The sequence below is a fragment of the Marmota flaviventris genome, chromosome 6, assembly GCF_047511675.1.
Source record: "Marmota flaviventris isolate mMarFla1 chromosome 6, mMarFla1.hap1, whole genome shotgun sequence".
NCBI lineage: Eukaryota > Metazoa > Chordata > Mammalia > Rodentia > Sciuridae > Marmota > Marmota flaviventris.
Genome location: NC_092503.1, coordinates 77,435,051 through 77,452,341, shown reverse-complemented (window position 1 = coordinate 77,452,341; position 17,291 = coordinate 77,435,051). Strand labels below are relative to the sequence as shown.

General features: G+C 36.6%; 1 protein-coding gene across 2 annotated transcripts in view; it reads right to left on the bottom strand.

Annotated features, from left to right (window-relative positions):
* Window positions 1-5,499: 5,499 nt before the first annotated feature.
* Ube3d (ubiquitin protein ligase E3D) overlaps window positions 5,500-17,291 on the bottom strand; it is a 145,161-nt gene continuing 133,369 nt past the window's right edge. Inside the window, exon 10 of one of the 2 annotated variants that reach the window (XM_027928234.2) lies at window positions 5,500-6,046. In XM_027928234.2, coding sequence (XP_027784035.2) covers window positions 6,026-6,046 — 21 coding nt within the window. In that variant the 3' untranslated portion in view covers window positions 5,500-6,025. Of the gene's footprint in view, window positions 6,047-13,799; window positions 13,978-17,291 lie in introns of those variants that run through there. The other variant, XM_071613240.1, reaches the window with a different exon arrangement.

Below are 17,291 nucleotides of genomic sequence, written 5' to 3'. Positions count from 1 at the left end.
TCACTGGAAAGGATTTCCTTGCCCCACCCCAACTATTAGGGTTCACACTAATGGCCTGGCCTCATCATCTCTGCTGCAAGGAGCCTTCATGTGCTGCTTCTCTAAATTTTCATTCTGGCCAAAGCCAGTTCTAATAACAGGACAGATTTCAGAGACACCTCAATGACAGTGTAAGGAATGCAACCACCAGATGTTCCACAAGGGGCAGCCTTCATGTATGAGGACCCTCTCAGCTTGCCGGAATCAAGCAAAATACAGATAAATACGAGCACTGCAATCAGCTCTTCGAAATTACTGTGAACTGTTGTCACAGGGTTGAAAAGATGCACAAGAAATGTGTTTTATAACGCAAGTGCTCTTTGTTTCCTCTAGGGATTTCCAACACATTTAAAACTTAATGATGGTTTCTTTACACTTTTAAAAAATATATCTTATTTTCTGTTAATAGCAACAATAAGCCACACCATCTGCCTGTGAAAGACAAAGTACCTGTGCTTGGCCTACTTCGTCTTTGTTTCCTGACCTCATCACTTCTTAGATTGTATAGAAATAAACTGGAAATTTGTTTCAATTTCTTAGTTACTTTATGCACTTTATTTCAAGAATTCTTTTTTTTTTTTTAACATTGGCACTCAGGCATATAATTATGTGAACAATGTAGAGAATTTATAATGCCCTTTATTGAGTTTATTATTCAGAATATTAGGGTGAGGGAAGAGGAGCTAATATTTTTTGAATAATATTTTTTTCATAAAGGAATGTGTACAGCTGTCTCTCCTGCAGGAGATAGTCCACAGTGTCCCTTGAATGTGCCTCCGCTTTCCTAAATAAACCTTTCTCTGTCTCTGGGGGTGAAAAAGTAATGTGTAATATTGTGGAACATAAAACTAACAATGACTCTTTTTGATACTTATGTCACTATCCTAATGAGTAGAAAGTTTCAAGTGAAGGAATCACACAGGAATCTATACTTAAATATATACCCTTAAGCTTTTTTTTTTTGGGGGGGGGTACCCCTAGGATTGAACCCAGGGGTGCTGGACCATTAAGATACATTCCCCAGCCTTTTTTTATTTCGAGATAGAGTCTCACTAAGTTACTGAGGCTGACCTCAAATTTAGAATCTTCATGTCTCAGCCTCTGGAAACAGTGGGATTACAGGCGTCTGCCACCATGCCCAATGTACCTGTAAGTCTTAAAAGAGAGGGCAGGAGTATGCAAGACCAGCACTTAAGTGGCATTGCTTGGAGATAGGATGGAAGATGTAAAGAGAGGAATAGGTCATAGAGATCCCCCATCCCACAATTACTGGTTCCCTTCATTGGTTTTCGGTGAAAAAATAGAGCAGACACCATTATTTGGGGGGCACTTATGTTTCTATAATTCCTTTCCCAGCTTATTTCTGCAGTACACCTGCCACAGACTCCTCAGGCCTGCAGGGGGGTAGATAAAGGGTAACTATTTTGAAAGCTCCCAGCTAAGTTGGAGTTCTACCAATAGAGCAGCTAGCAAAGGTAGCCTAACTGTAAAATAAGAAAGGTGGACACTTACCGTGTCTTTCAAAGGAGCCTTCTTTTGTCCATCCGGTGGCCGGCCCAGTAGTCCAATCTGCAATCGTGGGTCCCTTAAACAGGAAACTTGTTTATATTGACATATGCCCTTGTGGCTCTTGTCTGACCTGTGTCCTGTTTATCTTTGCCTGACCAGAGCTTTGGATCTACCCCTCCAACCTTTGTCACTACCCTTACTCCCATCCTGGCACCCGTGGGAAAATCTGGCCTAGGAAAGCCCCTGGTTCTCAGATGGAAAGTGCAAATTCAACACTCCATCACAATAGGAATAAGTTCACACATTTGTTATTTATAGACCCTGGGCAGGGAGAGTGTAATGAGCGTGAAGGGCAATTCTCTGTCTCTGGGTCACTCAGGGCAGGAATGTAGAATTAGGCACAAGTGGATGAGTGATAGGGGGACTAGTAGTGTACATAAGAGAATAGGGCATGAATCCCTGAGTTCATGTGCAAATGCCTGAAGAAGTCTGTTTAAAGATGAGAATAGGACAGTAGGAAGCCCAGTCTCTTAGCCAAAGAGATGCCCCTGAGTTCTTATCTCTGGCCACCAGCTGGAGCCATTTGGGTGTGGTGTGTTCTTCTAATGCTTAGGCAGAAATTTGAGCTGTCATTTCCATTGCAGTAACAAGCCCTGTCCATCTTGAGTTTAGGAAATGTTCAATCAGAACCCTCAAATGGAAAACTTACTGCTGCTACTGTTTTAAATTAAGTTACCTGCTGATGGTGTTCATGATTTGAGTATGTTTAGAAGTACTAAAATTTGCAACAAAAACACTAATTAATAGAGCATATATAAACAAATTATGGCAATAAAATAATTCTCATCTTTTTTGCCCCCAAAACAAGTAATAAGAGAAAAAAGTTTTAAATCATAAAATATTAAAAGAAATCAAATAAGTCTCAATGGATTTATTAAAAAAAAAAAAGAATCAAGTGTGGCACAGTGGCTTATGCCTGTAACCCTTGGAAAGCTAAGGCAGGAAGATTGCAAGTGTGAGACTAGCCTGGGCAACTTATTTATTTTATTTCTCAAAATAAAAAATTAAAAAGGGCTGGAGATGAGGCTCAGTGGCAGAGCATTCCTGGGCTCAATCCCCAGTATCTGGAAAAACAAAACAATAACAACAAAAATATCTAATCAGGCTGCTATAGTGGGAAAAAAATGAATAAAGAAAATGTAGTCATCTAGTCACACCAGAAAGGTGCCAAAGTTCAAGGCAGGTCTACTGGAGGCAGAGCCCAGTCACACCAATACAGGGACATAAGTCCTGTACTCTGCTCATTGCACCTTTGTATTAAAAGGCCCTAGAATAAGTTTGGGTCCCTGCAAATTAGTTTCTTAATCTATCCACAATGGGACTAAGAACAAATTGGCTTATTTTTGAGTAAAAATGAAGCCATATTTTTTTTTAAAAGAATACTAGTACAGGTTGAATATATTTTAAAATGTTTTTGCAGATTTGTCTGTTCTTAAAACTAGAGAATTTACTTCTTAAAATAACTTATTCCCATGTAACTCCTTCATACTTTTCCTTCTAGATTAAGGAATTCAAGTGATCTCTGATTCAGCAGATGAAATCTTGAAGTATCTCAAGTTGCAAACAAAGAGAAATTGTCAAATTGAGTTCATACCAAGTGGACTGAGTATTTAAGATTATTTTAAAAATGTGTAGAGCTTTCAGATGAGCAATTAGCGTGAAACAGCCTTCTGATGTGTAAGATAAATGGTGATTCTTTTCTAACCAGAGACTAAGGTGTACCAGTCATCTCTACATCCCTAAATTACAACAAAACATGGGCCCCAATTAATCTTTGTTATACATTAAGCACAAAAACAAACGTACAGAGATAACAATGAGGCTAGCTTTATCTATTATGCACAACTATTTAACACTGTCAGCACTTTTTATTACAGTAGCTACTAAGCAAGCTTAATTATCAAAGGGGTTGAGTAAGGCCAATTATATCAGACTATTTGGCTTTGCTTGGATCCTTTTCCTGGAATCAATGGAATCACATAAGTTTTGTTAATATTAGTGGGTTCTTACTTAGTAAGGCTACTTTGGGCAAAATTATATAGGCTGTGGTTTTTATGCAATCTATTAGCATTTAATATGTGTATCTCCATAGTCAGTCTTTATAGGATAGAATTATTTTGACCACATACGGGAACTAAGAAAAATATATATATTTAAGTTCTTAGTCTGAAAAAGCACCTTCCTTTATTTTTTCCCCTTAGTGTGCTGATTATTTTCAAAGATTATATTAAAACATAGCACTTTATAGTATAGTACTTCTCCCTTCCCAACCATGGAAGAACCAGTGGAGACCTGTCCAGCTTGAGAACTTCGCCATAACAAGGTTTTAAGTTGCATGACAAATGTAAATGCAAGCACAGTAACTATCTGTTCTGTGTGAGTGTTGTGACACCCCACCCCTTATCCCTGCCCCTCAGAGTTTCTCAGTCATTCCACCTCCACTCTCCACACTGTGCCACCACAGGGAGGTTGACTTGGCTCTTCCTAAGACCTCAGAAAGAGGTAAGGTTGACTCAACTTTACTTCAGAAGACAAGATTTGTAAATAAGAATATTCTAGCTAAGTTTCTTGAGCAGAACAAAGTTATCGTTTGAATCATCAGCTCTTCACTATCTAAATCATAAATGTATGTTAATATGATTATGGACATTTTTTTTTCTCCAGAAGGAGAAAAACTACCTTTGAAGAAAATTGTTTGTATGCACAGGCTGAACTCTGCTTCACCTAATTTATTCCAATTTCTACCATTAGATCAATACAAACTAAACTCTAAGAAGCAGTCACACACGAAGGTGTTCATCATGAATATATTCATTTGTGAAAACAAAAGTACACTAAGACTCACGAAACCTTACTTCTCAGGCCACATCTTCTACAGCAGTATTCTCATCTACAACTGATTTTGCCAATCATTGCAACATCTGCAGACATTTTTGGTCATTGCAAGTCAAAGTGGAGGAGGAGGAGAATGTGCTACTGACATCTGGTGCTAAACATCTTCCAATGCACAGGGCAGTCTCTCCCAACAAAGAATTGTTTAGGCCAAAGTAAAAATAGTGCTGAGCATGAGAAACCCAGCTCTATAACTGATATGACAGAAATCAGAACCATGAAAAGTCAGCATGATGTTTGGGAGCTTATTAGTAGTAAAGCCAAACTAATTCTCTGTGGCTGTGAGTGTTGGACATAACACTAAGAACATCAATGTTTCAAACTGTGCTTAATAAAGTAATGCAGCAGGATCCAACAGATGGGTTTTACTCTTAGGTCAGTCCACCAGTTACAGAATTAGAGGAGCTACCCCACTGCTCTGCTGGCAGAACAAGGGTTTGGTTGAAGTAAAGGAAGAAGAAATCATGGCCAGTTCACAAAATCATAATGCCACATGACACCTGTGCTAAGAAAGTTAGGAAACTGTGGTGTCAACTCAGGTCTTTGAGGGAAGAAGTATTAGGTAGGTGGTCAGTAGGTTAGGATTAATGCCAAAAGGCTTGATCAGCAGCAAGGACAGTTGCAAACACAAAGATGAGTCTTGACTGCACAGTGGGAATGGAGGATGTCAGAGAGAGGTGGAGGAGGTCACAGGCAGAGGAGGTGGATCCACCTGGCTCCAGGCCCAACCATGAGCCTATCGGTGTGATTCTGGGCAAGTTTCAATCCTTGTCTGTAAAATGAAGAGCTGACCTGAACTCTATGATTCCACCCAGCTCCATTATTCTCATTCAATATTTTCCTCACCTCCTGTTCTGGTACACAAACAACTGTACCAGGATGCCAGTGAGTACTTTTTATTATTATTATTATTAATTTGCAATAGTATGAGGTAAAGAAAATAAAGAACAAAAAGAACACATGCAGGTTTGCAAACTCAGGAAAATTTTTAATTGGATAATTACTCATTCAACAAACATTTACTGAGCATCTTTTCTGAGTAAGGTACAAAAAGCACTGTATTTTTGTTATTTAAAATCTGTTTTAAACAAACCTGAGAAGCTCTTTAAAGTTTATTTCCTAGAATTTACACTGAGTTCCACCAATGGCATTCCTTGCACATTCCACATAGGACAGATGGGTCTCTGTTAGCTAATATCCTTCCAGGTGGTGCTGACACAGCACAGATTTGAATACTCCTCTCTGTGGAAAGTAGCAATGTAACTTCTATACTTACCCTGCTGACAACCTGCCACTACAACTTTCTTCACAGTGCTGGGTTTTCAGAGATCTAAAGTCAGCCCTTCTTTTAGATAATATATGTAAACAAGTAAACTCAAAACTTTAGTGCAGTACTGCCATTCTGCAGCCCTGGTTCCTGTCTTTGTAATCCATGCCCACAGAGCTGACTGCTGGCCTTCAGTGTGCTCTGCCCTGGAGCTGTCTGTCTGTTGGTGGGGGTGGGTGGATGCCTCAGTTCCAACAGTTACATCTTCAAAAAGGCCACCTGGAAAAGGAAGAGAAACCCCACAATTAATTGCTGATAGAACATGATGAAATGGCTGCATGCATGTCAAAGCAGAATTAGAAAGACTAGTCAATAAGGATGCATACTGATCTCAAAAGAAAAATGACTCAGTCAAGCTAGACATTGCATTTTATAGCAAGAACCAATTAGTCTTTTTTTTAACGAACCATACAGTAATTAAGAATGATTCACACGCACTTTAAATGAAAAAAAAATATATAAAGTTTTAATTGACACTAAAGTTATATTGCCATGAAATAATCCAGTTCTCTTTCCCATTGGTTCAAACTACTGTTTTGGACCTTCCATAAGCCAAATTCTGAGTCTCAAAGATTCCTAGGCAATTCTAGATCCTCATCACTGTTGCTAATTACATCAGCCTCTTCTCGGGTTATGCTGATACTTTTAATCATATACAATTATATTTATTGTGTTTGTCAGTAGCAATTCATCTTAAAACTTAAGAGTTCAAAAGAAAATTTAATTCATACAGGCTTATGTGCAAAATATTTTCGAACTATGAATGAGTCCCAGGTCAAATGCATCTAATTTCCCAATAGTTTTAATAACACAGAAACAAACATTGATGAAGTCAATCATAAATGTTTAAAAAGTTCTAGTTGCAAGGTGACAATAAGTTGGGAACAGTGCTAATATCAGGAAGTGTCAAATGTAGAGATAACAATGGGAAGGCATGGGAGGCTTGGAAAACTTGCAGTTGGCCATTTTGCAGGGTGGGGAAGGGTGAGAAACAGAAGTAAAAACATTCCATTCTTGGAGAAATATGGGACACCTATCCACAGCATCAGGAAAGTGAAAATCGGTTCCTAAGTCCCCAGTGCAGTAAAAGAAGGCATGTATTTAATGATCCATGTTAAGGGGGAAGGAAAAAGGAAGAGTCATGCAGGGCAGAAGTCATCTGCTTTATGTTGAGTAATTCAGAAGGATGTTACTATTCATACAGGGCTGGTAACAAAGGCACCTGCTGAGTTTCCACATCAACTTCCCGCTGAGTTTCTATATCAAGTTTTGCAATGAGCACACCAAAGTTGAAGGAACAAGCAAAGAAAAAGGTTAAGATTCCTAAGTAAAATGTAAACACAGACAATCAATACAAACCTCAGGGGCTTATTGTGAAGATCGAATGAGACTGTGGTTACGAAAATCCATGTGTTTCTTTCTCCCATCTTGGCTGATAACAGATACTAGAAGTCCACAAATATGCCAGATGGCTAAGGGCTGTTCAAAACAGACCAGCGTGGCCCATTAGGGAATGAGTATAGAATTAAACTAGAAGGGAGACCAGAGGTCTTTGAGTCGGACTTTGGGCCCTTTGCAGATGGCATCCTTGGCAGGTGATATTCTGTTTACGGGGACAGGAAGCTAGCCAACTTACAAAGGAGACAATGCCTCTGCTTATATTTGGAAACAGGAAGATGATGGATGAAAATCAGTTGTTATCTCTTTTTTAATTCTGCAAATTGCTATGTCATACAAGTATTCTAAAGAGAAACTACTTAGCATAATGATAATACTAATAAATATCATTATGAAACTGGTTAAGAACTTTAGCTCTAGAATCATACAGACCAGCTTTTCTCAACTTAGGGTGATTCTGCCCACCAGGGAATATTTGGCAGTGTCTGGAGACACCCTTGGCTGTGAACAACTGGAAGGAGGTGACTGCTGATAACTAGTGGGAGAGGCAGATACGTCACTAAACATCCTCAAATGCATAAAACAGTCTCCACAACAAAGAAATACCAGCCCCAAGATGTCAGTAGTGCCAAGGGTGAGTAAGTGTAATTACAGTAGTTTCTTTTGGAACCAGATCTCTCATTTATTAGCCATGTGATCTTTATTAGACTTGTTAGCTTTTCTCAACCTTTCCCTACCTGTGAAATGGGAATTACAACAGGACCTACCTGAAACTTGTGAAAAAACACTTCTTAGTACACTAAGCTTATTTTGACTCCTTTTATCCTTAGCACAGCCCTAGACTTAGGTAAAAACAGGCTTTTGAAACTTTCATTACAAATGAGGAAGCAGAAGTTTATAAATAAAATGCCTTGTACAGGCTACCAAAACTTACCATTGTTAAGTGGCAACGATGAGTTTAGAAGAAAATTTTGATTCTAAATTCATGCTTTTGCCACAGTAACTTTGTAGGTGAATGCGACAAAACTAGAGGCATAGGGACTTTGAATGTTCAATATGGCCTCAAATATCAAAAGTTTGCTTTTCTTTGGCATGCCTGGGACTCTGAACTCAACTACAGGAGAGGCTGAGCTGATTAAGCAATGTAAAATGGAACCCCCCCACCAAAAAAGAAAAACTTGAACATTAGACCTAATGTTTTCATATCATCTCTAGTTTTTATAGTTTAGCCTACCAAATATATGATGCTTTTTTCAGGTCTTAAAAACAAGAAACTGCAATCATCCTTGGGAAAAGGTACTGTACAATGCATTCTAGTTTCTTTTTACCTAAAACACTGTGAATTAACATTTCAGATGCTGATTTTGTGTTCCTTAGCTTTTATCCATGACAGGAAAAATTGCTTCCCCTAACTACCATTTATTTTAAGAGGGGATAATTTTATTTTGTTCTGCTACACTGAGAAAAATCTCTGTATTTCATCTTTTAATGTTATTCCCCGAAGTAAAACTTTAAAGCCTTCAGACTCTATGAATACAGCTGTAGTTTCAGGCTCTGCTGGTGTAATATTTCTGGAATATAATAATAAAATATAAATAATTACTAAAGACAATGGAAGATGGGACTCTCTCCTATGGCTGTAAGCTGTGACTCTCAGAGTTCTATCCACTTGAAGATGGACACTTGGAATGGAAAGAGGGAATCAAGATGTCTACAAATAATGTCCTTGCTTTGACTTATCATCTAAAAACAATCTTCTTAAATCAACAAACAGCTGGACTGACACAATTGCTGACCAAATGTAATTTATAATGCTTTAATACATATGTGTAACATGTTAATGACTTTTAATTCTTTAATCTTAGTTAACAAAGTGATATTGTTAACTTCTTATTCTGCAACAGAGATTTGGAATTTCAATCAATTAAAAGAAATATCATTAAGGCAGATGGTACAGGATAAAATTAGCATATTTTAAACCTATGTAATGCTTTGGGGTATGCTAAACACGACAGACAAAATACTGGAAATGTCCCTAATAAAGCACATTGTTAACTTTAATGCAGAGTTTTATTTTTCTTTTGTAGTACTGGGGACCGAACCTAAGGGCATTAGGCATGCTAGGTAAGTATTCTACCACTAAACTTCATTCCCAACCTTACTTTTCATTTTAATTTGTGTTTTTTCCTAGATACAGCTCATGTTCTAAGTTGTGTTCTGAAATGGACTGCCTTTATTACATAGAAAAGGAGAGCTTACATTCTATGCTTTATATGGTAAAATATACATTTTATTGTAATATCCAGTTTTTAGGATACAAGCATCATTCACAAAATAAAATATATAATATAAATGTAAATACAAAAATCATAAAATACCTGACTTTATAGCATTTATCAAATATATTTTGACCCTAAAAATAATATTGAAATTAAGTAGTTTTTACTAAGTCAGTAATTCAGCATTGAGCAGGCCAGTGTTGATGGTACCTGGATCCAACATTCTGCATTGGATAAATAGCATAAGTATTCCTCTCTCAGAGTGGGCAGGCTGGCTTCACTCACCAGTGGTTAGGTACCTTCCATGTCCCAGTCAGGGACCACACTGAGGAGAAGGGTCTCCCTCCTGATGCTAACATAGGAATAGGGGAGCTGGTCAAGTAATGAGATGATTCTAGTTAGGTGGGATAAATTTGAGATGGATGCCTAACAGCTGCCAGGAGAAGGAAACATCTTGAGTTATGAAAGGAAGAGAGACTTCTGAGGCAGTACCCTGAAGGAGGAAATTATTATTTTAATTATGAATTCTGGGGTGGGGGGGAAGCACAATAAAACCTGGCCTGGAGCAGAGCTTGGCGCATACTTATTCCCATGGAAAGATACTGGCTTGATAAAGGAATCACAGGCAAACAGGAAGGACAGAACAAAAGACCAAAAATGTGACAAGCAGCCCAATGAGGAATAAGACCCAGTCCCTTTAAACTGGCAACAAATATATGTGTACTTAACCAGGGGCCAAAACAGTAGAATAAGGAACGTAAGTGCAGCCTTCCAAACCCATAGATTCTGCCCAAGTTCTGTAAGAACTTTTAAAAAGCAAGGAAAAAGGGAGACGGAGGTTTGCAAGTGAAACCATCATTTTGAATTTTTTTTTTAATTTTTTTATTGTTGGTTGTTCAAAACATTACATAGTTCTTGATATATCATATTTCACACTTTGATTCAAGTGGGAATTTTTATAAGTCATGGACACACTATGATAATGTACCTATAACTTAACAGGCCGTTGATTCTCATCTACTTGGGAAACAGTTAAGCTAAGCTGAGCCATGTTCCTCAGGGGACACCCAGATTGAAACCCAGCAGTGACACTTCCAATATGAGAAACACTGCTAACCTTGGCAACCCATGGAGCAAACATTTATATGGCAAGTCTTCAGGTATTACATAAAAATATACTGCCTCAAGCACAAAACATATTTGTCAGGAAATAACTGTACTAATATGGTGGGTGGAGAAATGCATGATATAAAGCAGTACCCCCTCAACAAATAAACTATGATATTATCACCCATAAATTTAAAAGGTGCTTTTGTTGTTTTTTGGGGGGTGCCAGGGATTGAATTCAGGGACACTTGACCACTGAGCCACATCCCCTTAAAAGCTCTTTTTCTTCCTCCTTTCTGTGGATTATCAAAGTGCAAACTTGGCAAATGAGAACAGTGGTACCACTGTAGCTCTGGACTAGAGAGATGTTTTGAAAATTATCACTGTGCTACCTACTGGTGACATGCCCCCTCCCCAAACAAGTTTAGTCAGAAACAGAATTACTGGAGGTCTATAGAATAAATTTATTTGAATATCTTCCATTTTTTGAGGAAAGGAGACTTCAGAAGCAAAACTATTTTAATATATCATTTTTAAAGGAAGCCATGTTAAGTGTTGAAGAAACAGATATACTTAGGATATCAGCAAAATTGGAAATTCCAGGAGGGTACATGAACCTTCCTACTGGGAACAAAATAATTTTCTATAGCAGATGACTGCTTTCTGACATTTAAACAGGTTTATTTCAGTGATAATAAATTCCTAATTTAGCTAAAAATATAAATTCTTTTAAAAGAGATCCAACCAAAGAAGAAAGTTCATCCAGATAAAACACTTTCTGACCCATTGTATCAAGGATAAAGTAGAGAATAATTTGTGAGATTGTGGTTGAAGATCCCTCTGGTCAAAAGTGAGAAAATGCCATGAAAATATTATGCAATCAGTAATGAGATGCTAACGAGGGGCTCTGAGGTCAAGACTACCTGGGTGCCCAAGTACAGAACTCTGTGAAGTAGAAAGAATGGACCAGGTGATCCACCACACTTTTTAGGGAAAGGACTGAAGAAAGTCATAGCTACTTTTAAAACTTGCCTTGGATGATTTTATCTCATAAAACAACTTTACTTCTGTTGTGGATATTCAACAAGGTCTTTACCGCAATTGTTAGGCTTGGAAAAATTAAGACTTACATTACCTACTATAATGTTTGTTTTAATAACTGATTATGATTGTATAAATTATAAACAAGTTAGAACATACAAAAAAACACACACAAAAAGGAAAATACAACTTTGGGAGCTTCATTGCTCAGGGATAACTACTGTTAACATTTTGGATATCTTTCTAGGCTTTTATTTTCTATGTATACCTGGACATTTCTATATATGTAACTTTATAAAACATGGTGATGATTTTCATGTGACAATAATATTTTTTAGAATAATTTTAATGGCTTTGCTATATTTCACTATGTAGCAGTATTTATTGAGTTGGGGAGGGACAAACACATGATTTATTTCATCGGAAAGCAAATTTGAGGGTTTGGGGAGGGGGGATATTAGATATTGAGACATTAGCATAGTCTAGCCCAGTGGTTCTCAACATGTTGTCTCTGGACCAGCAACATTGGCAGCACTTGGGAACTTTTTAGAACGGTGAGTTATCCTTCCCCACTCCAGACCGACTGAATCAGAAACTCTGGGAAGGGGCACAGTAAATGGTGTTTTAATAAACCCTCCAGGTAATTCTGCTGCTCCCTACAGTTTGAGAGCCATTGATGCTGAGCAAATCATCTGACTTACATGATTCAGCTAATTGGAAGAGGGTTCACAGGTCCTCTCTTTACTTCAACAAACTGAGTTGCATTCTAGACCAGTATAAACTAAAGGCACTGGTTTGAGTGTCAAAAGAACCTTTTTTAAAAAATAAAATTAAAAAACTACATTTCCTCCCCCTCTAGAAGACAATAAAATTGTCAAATATGAGAGGAAGAATCAAATTAAGCCCAGACCCATTTCTTTAAAAAAAAAAAAAAAAACATGTAATAATGGTATATACTAATAGAGTTCAGAGTAATGTTTCCATATGTGCATATGGCATTCACTGATCAAATCCAACCACCCTTGGCCTACTCTTCCCCTTTCCCAGTCCTTAGTAATCACTATTCTACTTTCGGGTGGACTTTTTAAAGCTTCCAAATACGAGAGAGAACATGTGGCACTTGTCTTTCTATGTCCAGCTTATTTTATTTAACATAATGGGCACCTAGGCAGATTCCATACCTTAGCTATTGTGAATAGTGCCAAAATAAAAACAGACCTTTGGTTATCTCTTTGTTATGCTGATTTCAATTCCTTTAGATAGATACCAGGAAGAGAGATCAAATCTACCATTTGATCATATGGTAGATCTGTTTTTAGTTTCTTAAGGAACCCCCATACTATTCTCTATAGTGGCTATACTAATTTGCATCCCTACCAATAATGAATAAGAATTCCTTTTGCTCCACATCCTTGACAGCATTTATTATTATTATTATTATTATTATTATTATTATTTTAGAACAGCCATTCTTACTTGGGTGAGGCAGTACCTTACTGTAGTTTTGATCTGCATTTCCCTGTCAATAACATTGAACATTTTTTTGTAAATTTGTTTTATTTGTATTTCTTCTATTGAGAAGTACCTACTCAGGTCATTTGCCCATTTTTTTTTTTTTTTTAATTTTTTATTGTTGGCTGTTCAAAACATTACATAGTACTTGATATATCATATTTCACAATTTGATTCAAGTGGGTTATGAGCTCCCATTTTTACCCCATATACAGATTGCAGAATCACATCAGTTACACATCCATTGATTTACATATTGCCATACTAGTGTCTGTTGTATTCTGCTGCCTTTCCTATCCTCTACTATCCCCCCTCCCCTCCCCTCCCCTCCCCTCTTCTCTCTCTGCCCCCTCTACTGACATTCGTTTGTCCCCCTTGTATTATTTTTCCCCTTCCCCTCACTTCCTCTTGTATGTACTTTTGTATAACTCTGAGGGTCTCCTTCCATTTCCATGCATTTTCCCTTCTCTCTCCCTTTCCCTCCCACCTCTCATCCCTGTTTAATGTTAATCTTCTTCTCATGCTCTTCGACCCTACTCTGTTCTTAGTTACTCTCCTTATATCAAAGAAGACATTTGATTTGCCCATTTTTTTACTTGGATTTCTTTATTGTTAAATTTTTTGAGTTCTTTAAATATTCCAGATATTAACTCTTTGTCAGATGAATAGTGGGGATATATTTTCTCCTGTTCCGTAGGTTGTCTCTTTACTCTGTTGATTGCTTCCTCTGATGTGCAGTTTTTTAATTTGATATACCATATACAGTGAGTTTATAAGTGAAGGGGGTTGTATGTTTTCTCTCATTCGTGGAAGCTAGAAATGAAAAAGGAAAAGAAAGGTGATGGGAGAAGAATTAAATAAACAAAGTTTTTGTGTGTTGGGAGCAGGGAAAAGACAGCTTCTAATGGGTCCTGATGGGGGTTTTCTTTCTAAATCTAGTCACTCCACATGGGTCTCTTTAGCAAAATCATTTGGTTAATTCAAATGAAGAAGACTGTCACAAATTTGAATTCAAAATAAGGCTTCACATGACAAAAAAACTGGCAAAGAAACCAAATATTTTATACATTGTTGGGGGAGATATAACATGGAATAGCCATTCTGAAAAAAGTTTCCTTTAAAATTTAACATGAAATTACTATATGACCCAAAAATTGCAGCCTTGGAATTTGCCCCAGAAAAACAGAAACTTACATTCACATAAAAACCTGTACATGAAAGTTTATGGAAACCAGAACATTTTAATAGTCAAAATCTGAAATCAGTTCAGGTGAATGTTTAAGCACAATGGCAGATCCATACATGGAATACTAATAGTCAGCAATAAAAAGCAGCAAATCGTTGATACATACCAACACTTGTAAGATTCTCTAGTGAATTATGCTGAGTTTAAAAAGTCAATCTCTAAAGGTTATATACTGTATAATTGCATTTACAGAACATTTTGAAATGACAGAATTTTACAAAGAGAGAAAAGAGTAGTGATTGCCAGGACCTGGGATGTTGGGAAAGGGAGAGAAGGTATGCTTACAGAGGATAACAGGAGAGATCCTCATGTTGATGGAATTGTTCAGTGTCTAACCTGTGATGGTGGATACGCAAACACATACATACTACATGTGACTTTACAAAATTCTCTCAATAAAAATTTCAACTAAAAACAATGCTGTATTACTTGCCAAACAATCTTGTCTAGTTTACATCAATCCAGTTACTACTGGACACAGGATTGAGATGCTCTGTTCAGTCTTACATTGATGTTCCAGTAAACATACATCACCTGAGATCCTTCCAGTTTTCCTCTGTGGAATTACCTTAATAGTATAGTAAGTTAATTTTGAACTGTGTCCTGAAGCAGGTGACTACCTGGGAATGCCATTGTATTAAACAGGGTTGGGCTGACAGCCTGCCATTAAATGCTTAGGTTACTCACAATAGCACCTGCAATCCTAGGTTGTATATGAAGCACTTACTTTAAATAATCCACTAAGCACATTTTTTGACTTTCTTATTGTCCCCTTTTCTTTCTTTCTTTTTTCTCCCCATGCTGGGGATGGAACATAGGGCCTCATGCATGCTAGGCAAATACCTTACCACTGAGCCACATCCCTAGCACTTTTTTTTGGATTCTAGGGATTGAAAGGAGGGATGCTGAGCCACTGAGCTACATTGCCCTGGAGTAAAAATGAGTAAAGACTTGATCATTTTCCCGAATGCTGTAACAGCTATAACACTTTTTCTAGACACAGAATAGGCACTCAAAGTTTTTATCAGACTAGATATATTTAAACTAAGACCAATTTGAACCTTAAAGTTAATATTAACCTTACAAAAGTTCTAGGGAAACAGAAACATAATATTCCAGAAACAGAAACTATAATATTCCAACATAATTATCATTTTGGTCTATTTTTCCAAGTAGTTTAAAAATGTATTTTTAATATTGCTTATATGTGCACATTTTATGATATTTTTACATGCCACTCAGCAAATTTTAATTCTTTATAGCTGCAAAACAGTCCATCATAACTCAATCCATTATAAATTCAGATCTTTTTAAGGTTTATTAAGCTCATCAGTAGTATTAAAATAATTATTGTCATGTTTATAGATCTGTTTGTCCATACTTTGGAATATTCCCTTAGGAGAATCCCAGAAACAGAATTCCCAGATTGAAAGGTATGGTATGTAATTGATGCATTTATTGACAGTGAGCTCAACCAAGTGAAAATTCTAGAATTATGTCTTTCTTAGTGATAATTTAATAAGAGAACAATATCTCAATGTTTTTGTCTGAATTTATTTAATTGCTATGAGTTTAAACATCTCCCAAATGTTTAATAACTATTTTTCTTTTTTTGTGAATTGTATGTTCATGTCTTTTTCATTTATGTATTAACAAGAGATTTATTTTTTTAATAGTAGTAATAGTAATAATAGTAATTGTATAAGCTCTTAAGAAAATGTTAATTTTTTAATGCAGTGAATAAGTCAGGTGCCAGGCATGGTCTCATCTCAATAAATTCTTAGAAAATCCACTGGAATTAAATATCTAATTTAATGCCCCCAAATTATAAACAAGAAATTGAGCTTCAGAGACGTTACATAACTTTTGTTCATGGGTATAAGCTAGTAACAAGGCCAAGTTTGCAATCAAGTCTTTGTCTCTGAGCCTAGTATTTTTTTTTTCATCATAAAAGCTCTCTTCCATCTAATTTCAGTGAGAGATAATTGCTATGGTAACTTTATTTAAAGAAGGACTCTATAATATTCCAATTTTAAGCCAGATTTAATAGCTAGAATGATGCAGCCACCCTATCTTGTTGAGAAGAAAGTACATTCCTTCTTTTGGATTAATTGCAAAAGAGGAGAAAGAAGAGTTAGAATGGCAAATTAAAACCCTACTTGTAAAGAGAAATCATTCTTTGATTAGAGGAAAAGCCCTGCCAGATGAGGAGAGCCAACAGGACAGATGAGAAACTGGTCTAAAACCTCAGGAAAGAATTTTTGTCTGTAAGTTTAAAAAGTAATCTAAGTTATATTGGAATAGTTTAGTCAGCTCAGTAAAAAACATTATGACTTGGAATAATCAAAAACAGTTAAAAGACTAGTCAGAGAGGTACCAAATATTTAACCAGATGCTAATTTTCTTTAACCATTTAGTCTCCCAACATCCTTTTGAAAATATAATATGTAAGATATACAAATCTTCAAAAAGAAAAACATCCTAATACATTGGTTTTAAAGTAAACACCACTTATTCTTATTTCTTAGGTCTATTGTTTGGACTTGCTGGAAAGAAACAGGGATCATAAAATTGTAATTAACCTGTTTATTTTAAAGAAAAGCAAAAGAGCGACTTTGGAAGATTTTATAACCACAGGAAGAGCACTCAGAGGAGGATACTATGTGATATTTTACCATGAGCTTGGGCTTTTTTTTTTTTTAATTAGTTACATATGACAGTACAATGACCTTGACAGATCATACATTTGAATCAGATGGGATATAACTTCTCATTTTTCTGAGTGTACAGGTTGCAGAATTACATTGGTCATGCAGTCACATTTATACCCACAGCAATAATAATGTCTATTTTATTCTTCTGTCCTTCCATTCCCCCCATC